This window comes from Phacochoerus africanus, chromosome 4 (genome assembly GCF_016906955.1).
Source record: "Phacochoerus africanus isolate WHEZ1 chromosome 4, ROS_Pafr_v1, whole genome shotgun sequence".
NCBI classification, from domain to species: domain Eukaryota; kingdom Metazoa; phylum Chordata; class Mammalia; order Artiodactyla; family Suidae; genus Phacochoerus; species Phacochoerus africanus.
This window is the reverse complement of record NC_062547.1, coordinates 75,091,063-75,104,853: the sequence shown is the minus strand read 5'-3', so window position 1 is coordinate 75,104,853 and position 13,791 is coordinate 75,091,063. Positions and strand designations below refer to the sequence as shown.

General features: G+C 52.3%; 1 protein-coding gene across 4 annotated transcripts in view; it reads left to right on the top strand.

Annotated features, from left to right (window-relative positions):
- The window catches only part of TJP3 (tight junction protein 3), a 33,958-nt gene that overhangs the window by 15,595 nt on the left and 4,572 nt on the right, over positions 1–13,791 (top strand). For all 4 annotated transcript variants that reach the window (XM_047777525.1, XM_047777527.1, XM_047777526.1 and 1 more), the window contains exons 5-15: positions 35–383; positions 1,941–2,044; positions 3,865–4,024; positions 4,309–4,417; positions 7,970–8,028; positions 8,582–8,648; positions 8,836–8,992; positions 9,567–9,675; positions 9,817–10,054; positions 10,640–10,851; positions 12,812–12,907. In XM_047777525.1, coding sequence (XP_047633481.1) covers positions 35–383; positions 1,941–2,044; positions 3,865–4,024; positions 4,309–4,417; positions 7,970–8,028; positions 8,582–8,648; positions 8,836–8,992; positions 9,567–9,675; positions 9,817–10,054; positions 10,640–10,851; positions 12,812–12,907 — 1,660 coding nt within the window. The remainder of the gene's footprint in view (positions 1–34; positions 384–1,940; positions 2,045–3,864; positions 4,025–4,308; positions 4,418–7,969; positions 8,029–8,581; positions 8,649–8,835; positions 8,993–9,566; positions 9,676–9,816; positions 10,055–10,639; positions 10,852–12,811; positions 12,908–13,791) is intronic.

Below are 13,791 nucleotides of genomic sequence, written 5' to 3'. Positions count from 1 at the left end.
AGAGCCAGCCACCCACCTCCACCCCCTACAACAGACAGTGAAGCGTCCCCGGAAAGTCCACCTGCCCACCACCAAGACCACCTCTGGCCCAGGACACCAGGATTCAGATGAGGAAGATGGACCACGGCGGCTTGAAGAAGCTGAGCATGGCCAGGGCTATGAGGGTGACACATCCAGCGGTTCCGGCCACTCGTGGGGGGAGCGCTCCCGCAGGACGAGGATGGGCCGCCGGAGCCGGGCAGGCAGCCACGGGCGCAGGAGCCCAGGCAGTGGCTCCGAGGCCAATGGGCTGGCCCTGGTGTCTGGCTTCAAAAGGCTGCCACAGCAGAACGTGCAAATGCGACCCGTGAAGTCTGTGCTGGTGCGGAGGAGAGAGAGTGACGGTGAGCCCAGGGGCCACGTTGTTGCCAGTCAGGCCTGGCGTCCCAGAAAGGGGGTAACAGTGCTGCTCTTGTGTGGTGTGTAGTTGGCTCACATCCTGGTCCCAGGACCTGCAGGCATGTCACCTCACGTGGCAGGGAGGACTTTGCAGGAGGAATTAAGTAAAGGCCCCTGGGGTGAGGATGATCCTGGATTCCCCCGGGGCCCAGTGTCATCACAAGGTCCTCATAAGAGGGAGGCGGGAGGGATAGAGGCAGAGAGAGACAGGAGATGCTGCGCTGCTGGCTGTGAGGATGGAGGAAGGGGCCACCAGCCAGGGATGTGGCGCCTCCAGAAGGTGGAAGAGGCAGGAGCCATCTGTCCTCTGGGTATTCTGAGGAACCATCCCTGCCCACCCCCAGGTTTAGCCCCAGGAGGCCCATTTCAGACTGTGAGGTAACCAATTTGAGCTGTATGTGGCCACTAAGTGTGTGGCAGTTTGTTACACCACCAACAGGAAACTCACAGCATGACATTGATAGAGTGTCGAGGTAATGGAACGTATAGAACAGGAGGGACCTGCGCTCTCACCCTGTCTTGATTCAAAGGCAGCATCATGACCTTGGGATTCTGGTCATGGTGTGATAAATGGCACCTACATTGTCATTTTAATAACAAGAGTCACATCCTTAAAACACTGATTGTGATGTCATTAAGACTATTGGGGTTGAAGTTCCCATCATGGCACAGTGGAAACGAATCCACCTAGCATCCATGAGGATGCAGGTTCAATCTCTGGCTTGCTCAGTGGGTCAAGGATCTAGCATTGCTGTGAGCTGTGGTGTAGGTCAAAGATGCAGCTGGGATCCTGGGTTGCTCTGGCTGTGGCTGTGTCTGTGGCCAGCAGCTGTAGCTCCGATTTGACCCCTAGCCTGGGAACCTCTATATTCTGCACTTGCAGCCCTAAAAAGGAAAAAAAAAAAAAGAGAGAGAGAGAGAGTATTGAGGCTGTGACCATGAAGCCCCTTTGGTGACATCACTGGGGTGTTGGGAAGGGGCAACCTGGGCTCTGTTCCCTATCAGGCACCTGCTGCTAACTGCTGTGCAATGACATCAGAATCCCTGCCCCAGGGCCCTTGCATGGGCTGTTCCCCCACCTGATACACCCTGCCCAAGACCCTTAAAGGGTGTGCTCCCTTGCTTCATCCAAGCGCTGGCTCAGACATCAGCCCTGACCCCCTTGCCCCAAACTGCCCCTCCAAGACCACTTTCCCAATCTTTCCAGCTTTCTCCATCTTCCCAGCTCTCAGCACCACCTGGGGCTTTAAACAGCATCTCCCCCAGCTACAGGGGGCCAGGTCTGCCTTGTCACTGGCAGACAGGCACCTGTGGGGGAGAGGGCCTGCTGGAGGGGCAGCAGGCTGCCAGTATCAGAACAGCCCCCATGGGACTGGGAGGGATCCAGGCCTGCCCCCTTCTTGCAGGACAGCAGCCCAGAGGGCAGGTGGGAAGGCTGAGATCTGAGAGCTCCCTGCAGCCCAGACCCCAGCCACTGCCTCAGTTTCCCCCTCCTCCCACAGAGTTCGGGGTCAAACTGGGGAGTCAGATCTTCATCAAGCACATCACAGATTCAGGCTTGGCTGCCCAGAACCGTGGGCTGCAGGAAGGAGACCTCATCTTGCAGGTGAGTCCAGGCTTCTCATCAAGGGGTAGGGAGACCAAGGCCAGAGGGTCCCAGCGCTGCCCAGTCACAGGGCAAGGTCAGCAGAGCCGGTCCTGAACCACTTGCCTGCTGCATTGTTGCTTGCTTCCCAAAGTTTGGACATAGCTAAACAGGAGTTCCCTCCTTCCCTGGACTCTGCTGCTAAACCACTGCCAAATGTCAGTTTCTAGTACCCCATTTGGGTTGTCTTTTTCTAGTATCCTCAGAATCACATGGCCAGCTGGCTACAGTACTGATTCATGGGCCTGCCTTAGGTAGTTGGATGCTAATGGTCCAGAGACCAGGCTTCAAGGAGCAGATTTGCCGTAAGAATTGATTCCTTTCTAGATTCCTCCCCTGAAAAATTGTTTCTAGTGATTCCTAGTGTTTGATTTCCAGTTGGTTGTTTCTAGAGTCCCCTAAGAGTTGTCTGTTTCTAGTGACCCTGAGGAATTGTCTTTTTGTAATAGTTTGGGGCTGACACTTGAAACAGAGCTTGCAGGCAGGGGGCTAGAAACTCACAATCCCTAGAATTACTGAAAACAGACATCCCAAGAGAAAATGTTAGAAATGTGTTCCTGGTGAGTGGCGATGACATTAAATCCTTCCTAGGAATATATGTGTCTAATTCTCTTCTAGATGTCTGTTTCTAGAACTTTCTAGAGATTGTCTGTTTCTTATATCTAAGTATTTACTCCCTCTCCCCCAGTTAGAGTTCTTTCTTTTTCTTTCTTTCTTTCTTTTTCTTTCTTTTTAGGGCTGCACCCTCGGCATATAGACATTCCCAGGCTAGGGGTGGAATCCAAGCTGCAGCTGCTGGCCTACACCACAGCCATAGCAATGCAAGATCTGAGCCGCATCAGCGACCTACACCACAGCTCATGGCAATGCCGGATCATTAACCTACTGAGCAAGGCCAGGGATTGAACCCGTGTCCTCATGGATACTACTCAGGTTCATTACCACTGAGCCACAACGGGAACTCCTAGAGTTTTTTCTAATATCTATTCCTAGTGTATCTCCTGAGAAATTTCCCCCTCTGGAGAGCTGAGATTCAACCCAGTTTAACTATTTCTTAGTGCCCCCTGCCATGCCTCTTAGAAAATCATGTTTCTAGAATTCTTGTGGAGGTCAGTTCTTGGCTTAGTCTCTTCTCACAGCAGGAATGCAATTCTATCATTCTCTCTCAAGAATGTCTGTTGTCAGTAATCCCCGAGAATTGTGTGTTAATTTTTTTTCTTTTTCTTTTTTTTTTTAGGGCCACACCTGAGGCATATGGAGGTTCCCAGGCTCGAGGTCCAGTCGGAGCTACAGCTGCCAGCCCACACCACAGCCATAGCAACATGTGACCCGAGCCACATCTTCGACCTATACCACAGCTCACGGCAATGCCAGATCCTTAACCCACTGAGAGAGGCCAGGGATAGAACCCGCAATCTCACAGTTCCTAGTCAGATTCATTTCCACTGCACCACCACGGGAATTCCCTTTTATTCACTCTTTACTGCCACACTTGCAGCATATGGAAGTTCTCAGGCTAGGGGTCCAATCAGAGCTGCAGCTGCTTGCCTACACCACAGCCATAGCAATGTGAGATCCAAGCCACATCTGCGACCTACACCACAGCTCATGGCAATGCCTGATCCCCAACATACTGAGCGAGGCCAGGTATCAAACCTACATCCTCATGGATACTAGTCGGATTTGTTTCTGCTGCACCACAATAGGAACCCCAGGACTGTGTGTTTCTAGTATCCCTTCTCTCTCATCACCTCACTTCCTCCCTTCCTGATCCCTTTTAGATCAATGGGGTGTCCAGTGAGAATCTGTCACTGAGTGACACACGGCAACTTATTGAGAAATCAGAAGGGAAACTGACTCTGCTGGTGCTCAGAGACCGAAGCCAGTTCCTGGTGAATATCCCTCCAGTCGTCAGCGACAGCGACAGCTCCCTCCTGGAGGGTGAGGGGACAGGAGACCAGTCCTGGGGAGGGAGGTTTGAATGGAGGGCCAAGGAGGAAGGCTGCATCAGGCAGAGCCAAGCAGGAGTTGGCAAGCCTGGCCCTGAAGTTCAGAGAGGGACAGAAACTTGCCCAAGGCCACACAGCATGTCAGGGCCAGAGGCCCCCAGCTGAGCCTGACTCTGGTTTGGGTCCCTTGGCTTAGAGGGGCCTAACATGCCCCTCTGTGAAACAGGTCTGGCCTGGAAGTCATGGCCATGGCTGAGATGTGCTTTCTCCCGACAGACATCTCAGATCTTGGCTCGGAACTGTCCCAGGCGCCACCGTCTCACATCCCACCGCCACCCCGGCATGGGCAGCGGAGTCCAGACGGCAGCCGAACCAACTCCCCTGTGTATGTCACCCCCTCGACCAAAAAGGCCAAGTGGGAGGGGGACGTGGGCATATCTTTCCAGTATGGGTACCCATGTGGGTACAGTCACGGTGACCTGCCTGAAAGAGGCATCTCCCTCTACACAGGCCTCCCTGCTCCTGGTATGTAGCTCTGGGTTCTTGATACGGAGAGAACCAGATACCGGTCAACTTAAAGCAGAAGGGACTGAATTTTTCATCACATCCTAGAAGACTTCAAAGCGCATAAACCTTTCACCCAGCAAGGCTTTCAGAGTCCTCTCGGGGGTAGTATAGCCATGGCCGCGTGAGGGATCGGAGGAGGCATGTTCATTGTAATGATGTGTAAAGGGAAAAAGCAGTGGTTACCTTGTATTAGTCTCCTGGAGCTGCTATAACTAAGGGCCACGAACCAGGTGGCTTAGAACAGCAGAAATCTATGGTCTCACAGCACTGGAGACAAAAGTCCCAGGCCTGGGGTGTCAGGGCCCCGCTGCCTCTGAAGGCTCCCGGGGAAAAGCTCTTTCTGGTTTCTCTCCCCGCCTCTGGAGTTCATCTGCTCCCAGACAGCTACCTCCCTGCCATGTGCCTTCAAATCATCTTCCACCCTATATGTGGGCTCTGGGTCCAGATGTCCCTTTTTTATAAGGACCCCAGTCATTCTGGACTAGAACCCTCCTCCCTGACTCCACTATGACCTCATTTTCACTAATCACATCGCCATGACCCTCTTCCCAAATGAGGTCCCATTCTGAGATCCTGGGGGTTACGGTTTTAACAGACGAAATTTGAGGGGACACATTTCAGTGCCTTAAAAAACAGGAATTCCCCTGTGGTTCAGTGGGTTAAGGACCTGGTGTTGTCACTGCTGTGGCTCTGGTTACTGCTGTGGCATGAGTTCAATTCCTGCCATGGGCATGGCCAAAATAAAAAACTAACCCAAAAAAACCACGTAACTGCTCAACACTTGGGGATTAGGTAAGAGGCACCTCATTTAAGCCTGCAGCCCCCTGTGAAGTACAGGGTTGTATCTGTTATCTACAGCTGTGTAACAAATTACCCCCAAAGCTGGCTGCTTAGATCAAACACGTATTCTCTCATGCCTTTGCTGCGAGTCAAGAACTCGGAGTGGCTTAGCTGGGCGGTTCTGGTTCATGGTCTCACAAGGTGATGGCTGAGATGTAGCCTAGGGCTCTGGGCTTTTGAGAGTAGGTAATCCCCTTCTAAGCTCCCTCACACGGCTGTTGGTGGAGGACTCAGACCCACAGCAGGTGGGTCTGTCCAGGGGAAGAGACTATACAGGCCATGATGACCAGGATGTGGGGGTCATTGTGGTCCCTCTTAGAGCCTAGAGGAGGGCTCACACCAAGGCCTCGACTCTTACTCCAGTGTTGCTTCTTTTGGGTGATAATGAGTGGTGACACAAGGAGATGGTGTGTTTATGCTCAGCCCATAGTGGATGCTCTTCATTACAATGGTTATTATATAATCTTTGCTTAGGAATACTAGACAGCCATGAAAAAGGATGTCTCCAAGTACATATTGAAAAGGCCTTGAGGAAATGCACTGGGCATCACGGACAGTGAATGCACGATTGCAAATGGCACAGGGCAGCATCTCAGGTCTGGGAACCTCTTATGTGATTTATTTTTTTTTGTCTTTTTGCTATTTCTTTGGGCCGCTCCTGCGGCATATGGAGGTTCCCAGGCTAGGGGTCGAATCGGAGATGTAGCCACCGGCCTACGCCAGAGCCGCAGCAACGCAGGATCCGAGCCGCGTCTGCGACCTACACCACAGCTCATGGCAACGCCGGATCGTTAACCCACTGAGCAAGGGCAGGGACCGAACCTGCAACCTCATGGTTCCTAGTCGGATTCGTTAACCACTGCGCCACTACGGGAACTCCGTCTTATGTGATCTTCCTGGGAATTCCACAGGCTTGCAGAAGGATCTGTGGACAGCTGGCCCCAAGTAGCTTGATGTGTCTTTCTGATGCACAGCCTGCACTCCTTAAACCTGCCCCAAGAGGCATGGGCTGGGGGTATTGTTCTCAAGAATATTTACCCACTCCTGCTCACTCAGCACCAGGGTTCACAGGCTGGACATTGGAAACACAAAAGTACGTATTTCCCCACATGTTTTTTTGAAAGCATCAGAAAGGTCTGAAAATAACCCCTCTGTACTAAGAGTGGGTTGATTTTGCTGGGAACTTTCTTTCCTTCCTGTAGTTTGATTCTGTGCTAGTCTGTGTGGGCTGCTAACAAAGTACCACAGACAGGAGGCCAGAAGTCCACAGCCATGGGGAAGGCCTCTTCCTGGCCCTCTGATGGCTGCCTTCCCACTGTGTATTCACATAGTGGAATGATCGCTGGCGTCTCTCTTCTCTTTTTTGGCCACTCCCATGGAATGTGGAAGCTCCTAGGCCAGGGGTCAAACCCACGCCACAGCAGTGACCCGAGCTGCTGTAGTGACAACACCAGATGCTTAACCCAGTGAGCCACAAGGGAACTCATTCTAGTGTCTCTTATAAGTCATTATAAGAGATGGGATGAGCCATAAGACACTCATTCCATCATGGGGGCCCTGCTCTCAAGACTGCATTTAAACCTGGTCACCTCCAAAGGCTCTGCTTCCTAATACCATTGCATTGGTGGTTAGGGCTTCAGCATATGGATTTGGGGGACACAGACTCTCAGTCCAGAGCACCTTCTATAACTTTTCACTAATATTAAAACGATTAATGTGATTGTTTGTCACAGGCTCATCTTTCTTTTTTTTTTAAATTTCATTTTGAGGCCTTGACTACACTCAGCCATCCCAGGGCTCAGAGGAGGAAAGTGAACCTCAGAGAGGGTTAGCACAGGGCCTGAGGTCACAGCTGCAGAGGGGGCAGGATTAGGATGTGAATCTGAGTGCAGACAAAGAAAAAAAATTTTTTTTTAGGCCTGCACCTGTGGCATATGGAAGTTCCCAGGCTAGGGGTCAAATTGGAGCTGTAGCTGCTGGCCTATACCACAGCCACAGCAACGTGGGATCTGAGCCGCATCTGCAACCTACACCACAGCTCACAGCAATGCCGGATCCTTAACCCACTGAGCGAGATGAGGGATCGAACCCTCAACCTCAGAGTTACTAGTCAGATTCGTTAACCACTGAGCCACAAAGGGAACTCCAAGAAAAAAATTTTTTTTTAATTTTGTTTTTCCAAAATTCTTTTTTCCTTTTTTTTTTTTTGTCCTTTTGCCTTTTCTAGGGCCACTCCTGCAGCCTATGGAGGTTCCCAGGCTGGGGGTCTAATTGGAGCTGTAGCTGCCAGCCTACACCAGAGCCACAGCAATGTGGGATCCGAGCCACATCTGCGACCTACACCACAGCTCACAGCAACACCGGATCCTTAACCCACTGAGCAAGGCCAGGGATCGAACCTGCAACCTCATGGTTCCTAGTTGGATTCGTTAACCACTGAGCCACGACGGGAACTCCATGTTTTTACAAAATTCTTTTAAAAATTACTGCCCAACATCCTCCCACCTCACCCCAATCTGTTCCCCACCAGGGAGAGTCCCCAGCTTCGGCGGGAAAGTTCAGTGGATTCAAGGACAGCATCAGAACCAGGTGAGCCAAGGGTGGTGACTCTGAGCATCCTTCCCCTGAATTTTCTTCCTTTCTTCCTTCCTCCCTCCCTCCCTCTCCTTTCCTTCCTTCCTTCCTTTCTTACTTTTTCTCTTTTAGGGTCACACTCTTGGCATATGGAAGTTGCGAGGCTAGGGGTCTAATTGGACCTGTAGCCGCCAGCCTACACCACAGCCACAGCCACGCCAAATCCGAGCCACATCTGTGATCTACACCACAGGCTCATGGCAATGCCGGTCCTTAACCCACCGAGCAAGGCCAGTGATTGAACTTGCGTCCTCATAGATACTAGTCAGATTTGTTTCCGCTGAGCCACAACAGGAACTCCCACCCTCTAAATTTTCTGATCCCAGCCAGTGAGGCTGTGCCAGGCAGAGCAGGAGAGACTGGCAGGGGCCTAAGAGGTCAGGGACAGTTCCCTGGGAAAGAGCGGGGGCTGGGTGGCCGCATTCCCAGGGGCAGGGACACCCTCCAGCAAAGGTTTGGTGTCTGGACTGGTCAGTATGCTTGGGGAAAACTGGATCCTCCCTTTCAGACTCCCCGAGGCAAAGGAGCTATGACATCTACAGGGTGCCCAGCAGGCAGAGCATGGAGGACCATGGGTAAGTGTCCCAGAACAAAGCCCCCCAGCTAAGGACTCGCACACCCTGGCTGCCTCCCCAGCCACCATCACCGGCCTTCTTGCATCAGCATGTAGAACGGGACTGCCACATGGGTTGTGGGGGACACGGAGGCCTAGAGGGGGCGGGGGCTCTCCCATCCAGCCTGATGCCTTCCCTCCCCTCACAGGTACAGCCCAGACTTGCGGGTGGTCCACTTCATCAAGGGCACGAACATCGGGCTGCGGCTGGCTGGAGGCAATGATGTGGGCATCTTTGTGTCTGGGGTGCAGGCGGGCAGCCCAGCTGATGGGCAGGGCATCCAGGAGGGAGATGAGATTCTGCAGGTGAGCAGGGACGGCTGGCGGTGGGCGCGCTGAGTGGACCCAAGTCCATTCCTGCTTATGTGTCCTCCAGGTACCCCGCCCCGCCCCTGGGGACTGGCAAGACCCTCACAGACATTTGAACATGTTTCCTTGTCTGGGTCAAAGCTTCATTGATTGGGTCATGACCTTGTCTATGTCACAACCTTGTCAATGTCATGACCTCAATGTCCAGCTCATGCTCTTTTCTAGATCACTGCTTTGTTATGGATGGCACAGTCTCCTTGTTTTGTGTTATGGCTGAGTTAACCACGCTGCCCAAGTCACAGCCTTGATCCCTATGTCCATCTACAGTTTCTTTCTTTTCTTTTTTGGCCATACCTGTGGCAATGCTCAAGTTCCAGGGCCAGGGATCACAACTGTGCCATAGTAGTGACAATGCCAGATCCTTAACCATTAGGCCACTAGGGAGCTCCTCGTCTCTGGGGCCTTTGATAGCAGCTCTGGAAGGAGGTGGGAGAGGAGGGCTTTGTCTGGAGGAAGAGCTGGGATCTGGTGTCCGAAGCCCTATCTCACTCCTGCACCCCGTTCCCGCCAGGTAAATGATATGCTGTTCCAGAACCTGACCCGGGAGGAGGCTGTGCAGTTCCTAATGGGGCTGCCCCAGGGCGAGGAGGTGGAGCTGGTGACACAGCGGAAACAGGACAGTAAGTATGTGTGAGTGTGACTGTGTGTGGGGTGTGAGGGGGCGTGCATGGCCCAGGGCTGAGGTGGGATCCACTGCCAGGCCCTGAGGAGGGGTCGGGGCTGGGCAGTGGCCCTGCAGTTAATGGAGCCTCCCTGTCCAGTCTTTAGGAAGATGGTGCAATCCCGCCTGGGCGACTCCTTCTACATCCGCACACACTTTGAGATGGAGCCCAGCCCGCCATCAGGCCTGGGCTTCACCCGTGGAGATGTCTTTCATGTGCTGGACACGCTGTACCCCAGCCCTGGGCAGAGCCATGCCCGAGGAGGCCACTGGCTGGCTGTGCGCATGGGCCGTGACCTCCGAGAGAAAGAGCGGGGCATTATCCCCAACCAGAGCAGGTGGGAACTCTACTCCCCCCTGGGTTTCCCCACTGGAAATAGGCGCAGTGTCACATCTTAGAATCCTTGGTGATTCACTCTGGGGAAACCAGTCAGTGTTTGTCAGTTTCTGGCAGCTGCTGTAACAAATGACTCTAAACCCAGGGGCTTCCAACAACACACATTTATCGTCTCATGTTCTGAGGTCAGAAGTCTGAAGTAAGTCTTATGGAGCGAAAATCCTGATGTGGGCAGGACTGGCTCCTCTGGAGGCTCCAGGGGAGAATCAGTTCCTGCTTTTTCAAGCCTATAGAGGCACCACGTCCCTGACTCTCGGCCCCTTCCTCTATCCTCACAGTCAGCAGCTTAGCATCTCCCGTCTCTCTCTCTCTGCCTGTGATCCCCTCCTCCCTCTCATGAGGACCTTGTGATGACACTGGGCCCTGGGCCCTTCACCGTCTCAGGGGCCTTTACTTAAATCCCGCTTGCAAAGTCCCCTCAGCCACATCAGGTGACACATCCACAGGTTCTGGGACCAGAACGTGGGTATTTTTGGGGCTGTAGTCCAGGATCCCAGTGCTCACTCGTCTCCTCCCTTCTCGCCAGGGCGGAGCAGCTGGCCAGTCTGGAGGCTGCCCAGCGGGCCGTGGGGGCCGGGCCTGGAGCCTCAACGGGCTCCAGCACTCGGGCCGAGTTCTGGCGGCTGAGGGGTCTTCGTCGGGGAGCTAAGAAGACCACCCAACGTAGCCGAGAGGATCTGTCAGCTCTGACCAAACAGGGTCACTACCCGCCCTATGAACGCGTGGTGCTACGAGAAGGTGGGCTGGGGGGAGCGCAAAGGAGAGGGTTCAGAAGCCACAGTCCGTACCTCCCTTTTCCACCCAAAATACCCACTTCTGGTTACTACAGAATGAAAATACAAATGCACAAAACCATCACATAGATCCTTTACCTACCTGAGAACAGGGGTAAAAATACACCTCATCCAGATTTCAGGAGGAGCCAAGAATAAGCACTTGCCCACAGCCTCAGAGCAGGATTAAAACCAGGTGCAGAGGCTTTTAAAGAAAACGGCAGTGGGAGGAGGGGAATAACAGGTGACACAGGATGGGAAAGGGCCGAGATGCTCTTCAGCTGCTGCTCCAACATCCAGACCAAAAAGGCTTAAACATAAAAGGCCATGTACTTAATGTCTACCTCCAGGCCAATGAGAGTCTAGAAATCTGAATGTACGTCGAGCTTTTTTTTTGTTGTTGTTGTTGTTATTGTTGTTGCTATTTCTTGGGCCACTCCCGCAGCATGTGGAGGTTCCCAGGCTAGGAGTTGAATCAGAGCTGCAGCCGCCGGCCTACGCCAGAGCCACAGCAACGCCGGATGCGAGCCGCGTCTGCGACCTACACCACAGCTCACGGCAACGCCGGATCGTTAACCCACTGAGCAAGGGCAGGGACCGAACCCGCAACCTCATGGTTTCCAGTCGGATTCGTCAACCACTGCGCCACGCCGGGAACTCCCACGTCAAGCTTTTAAGAGTGAAAATAGGAGAATAGGAGTTCCCGTGGTGGCGCAGTGGTTGACGAATCCGACTGGGAACCATGAGGTTGCGGGTTCGGTCCCTGCCCTTGCTCAGTGGGTTAACGATCCGGCGTTGCCGTGAGCTGTGGTGTAGGTCGCAGACGCGGCTCGCATCCGGCGTTGCTGTGGCTCTGGCGTAGGCCGGCGGCTGCAGCTCTGATTCAACTCCTAGCCTGGGAACCTCCACATGCTGCGGGAGTGGCCCAAGAAATAGCAAAAAAAAAGACAAAAAAAAGTGAGAATAAGGCCTGGAAGGAGAGGAGAAAAAGAGGAGGGTCAGGTGCAAAGAGCGGGCTGGCTACTCACTTTTCTCAGGCCAAGATGCCTTCTGCACCTGCTTCCTCATTGGTAAAAGGGAGTGTCAGTGAGGCCAAGGGTCGACAAGCTCTTCCTGCAAAGGACTAGGCGGCAAGTATTTTAGGCTTTGCAGGCCAGATGGTTTCTGTCCAAACGACTTTACTCTGCAGGAAGGCAGGAGAGACGGCATGTGAGTTTGTGCCAATAAAACTTTATTTACAAAAACAGGCAGTGGGCAGGATGTGGCCCAAGGGTTCTAATGGTGGTTGCTTACCAGTGAGTTAGCTGGGCTCAGTTGCTCCAACAGACGCCAGGGATAGCTGTATAAATACAAAGTTTCAGAGTTCCTGTCATGGTTCATTGGTAATGAACCCAACTAGTATCCATGAGGAGGCAGGTTCCATCCCTGGCATTGTTCAGTGGGTTAAGAATCCAGTGTTTCCATGAGCTGTGGTGTAGGTCACAGATGCAGCTGGTATCTGACATTGCTGTGACTGTGGTGTAGACAGCAGCTACAGCTCCAATTTGACCCCTAGTCTGGGAACTTCCATATGCTGTGGGTGCAGCCCTAAAAAGCTAAAAATAATAATAATAATAAAAATAAGAAGTTTCTTTTTCAAGCAACAGTATCAGTGTAAGAAGATGAAGAGGCTTCCCAACTCTCCTTGAGGTATACAACCTAGATTTTACACATCATTCTGCTCACATCCCATTGGCCAGCACATAGTCACATGGCCATCCCTAGCTGCAAGGGAGGTTGGGAGTTGTAGTCTTTAGCTGAGCAGCCACAGGCCCAGCTAGACATGATACTATCATGGAGGAAGTGGAGAAGCAGTTGTGTAAGATGCTAGCAGTCTTTGCCCTAAAGGGGATCCTGATTCTTGTCATTGTTTCTCTGCTTCACAGCCAGTTTTAAGCGCCCGGTGGTGATCTTGGGACCTGTGGCAGACATTGCTATGCAGAAGTTGACTGCTGAGATGCCTGATGAGTTTGAAATTGCAGGTGAGAAACCAGGTCCCAGAGCAACATCATTGGTGAATCATTTTATAACCCTTTCCCAATCTCTGGGATTGAGGCAGCTTGATGAGGTGGCTGCTAATGATGTTGTTTGGGGGAAAGGGAACAACGGTCTCAAACATGAGGCAGATCAGCCACCAGCACCCCCTCCAATGCTTGGGCCAGACAACCTCAATCAATCTTGGCACTCTGTTTGAATACAGCCTAAGAATCCTTCTTCTTCTGGTTTTGTTTTTTTTTTTTTTTGGTCCTTTTAGGGCCGAATCTGCAGTATATGGTTCCCAGGCCAGGGGTTGAATCAGAGTTGTAGCCACTGGCCTACACCATAGCCACAGCTAAGCCAGATATGAGCTGCGTCTGCGATCTACACCACAGCTCACGGCAATGCTGAATCCTTAACCCACTGAGTGAGGCCAGGGATTGAACCTGTGTCCTCATGTCAGATTTGTTTCTGCTGAGCCATTCTGGGCCTCGACTCCTCAGAACTATAGGAACTCCTCAGAATTCTTAACACAGTTCACCAGGCAGTCGTTGCCAATGGAGCCAATTGGACAACTGCCAATTGTTTGTTCAAGATATTTGTTCACTGAGCTACAGACACAGCATTGAACAAATACACAGGGTCCCCATAGGAGACCAAAAATTGACAACTACAGAAATAAGCTAGTGGTAGCAAATTACACTCCTGGGCCAAATCTGGCTGTTTTTATTCAGCCTGCTAATTAAGAATGGCATTTATAGGAGTTTCCTGATTGCTCAGGGGGTTAAGGATTTGGTATTGTCCCTGTTGTGGCTCTGGTTACTGCCATGGCATGGGTTCGATCCCTGGCCTGGGAATGTCTGCATACCATGGGCATGGCCAAAAAAAA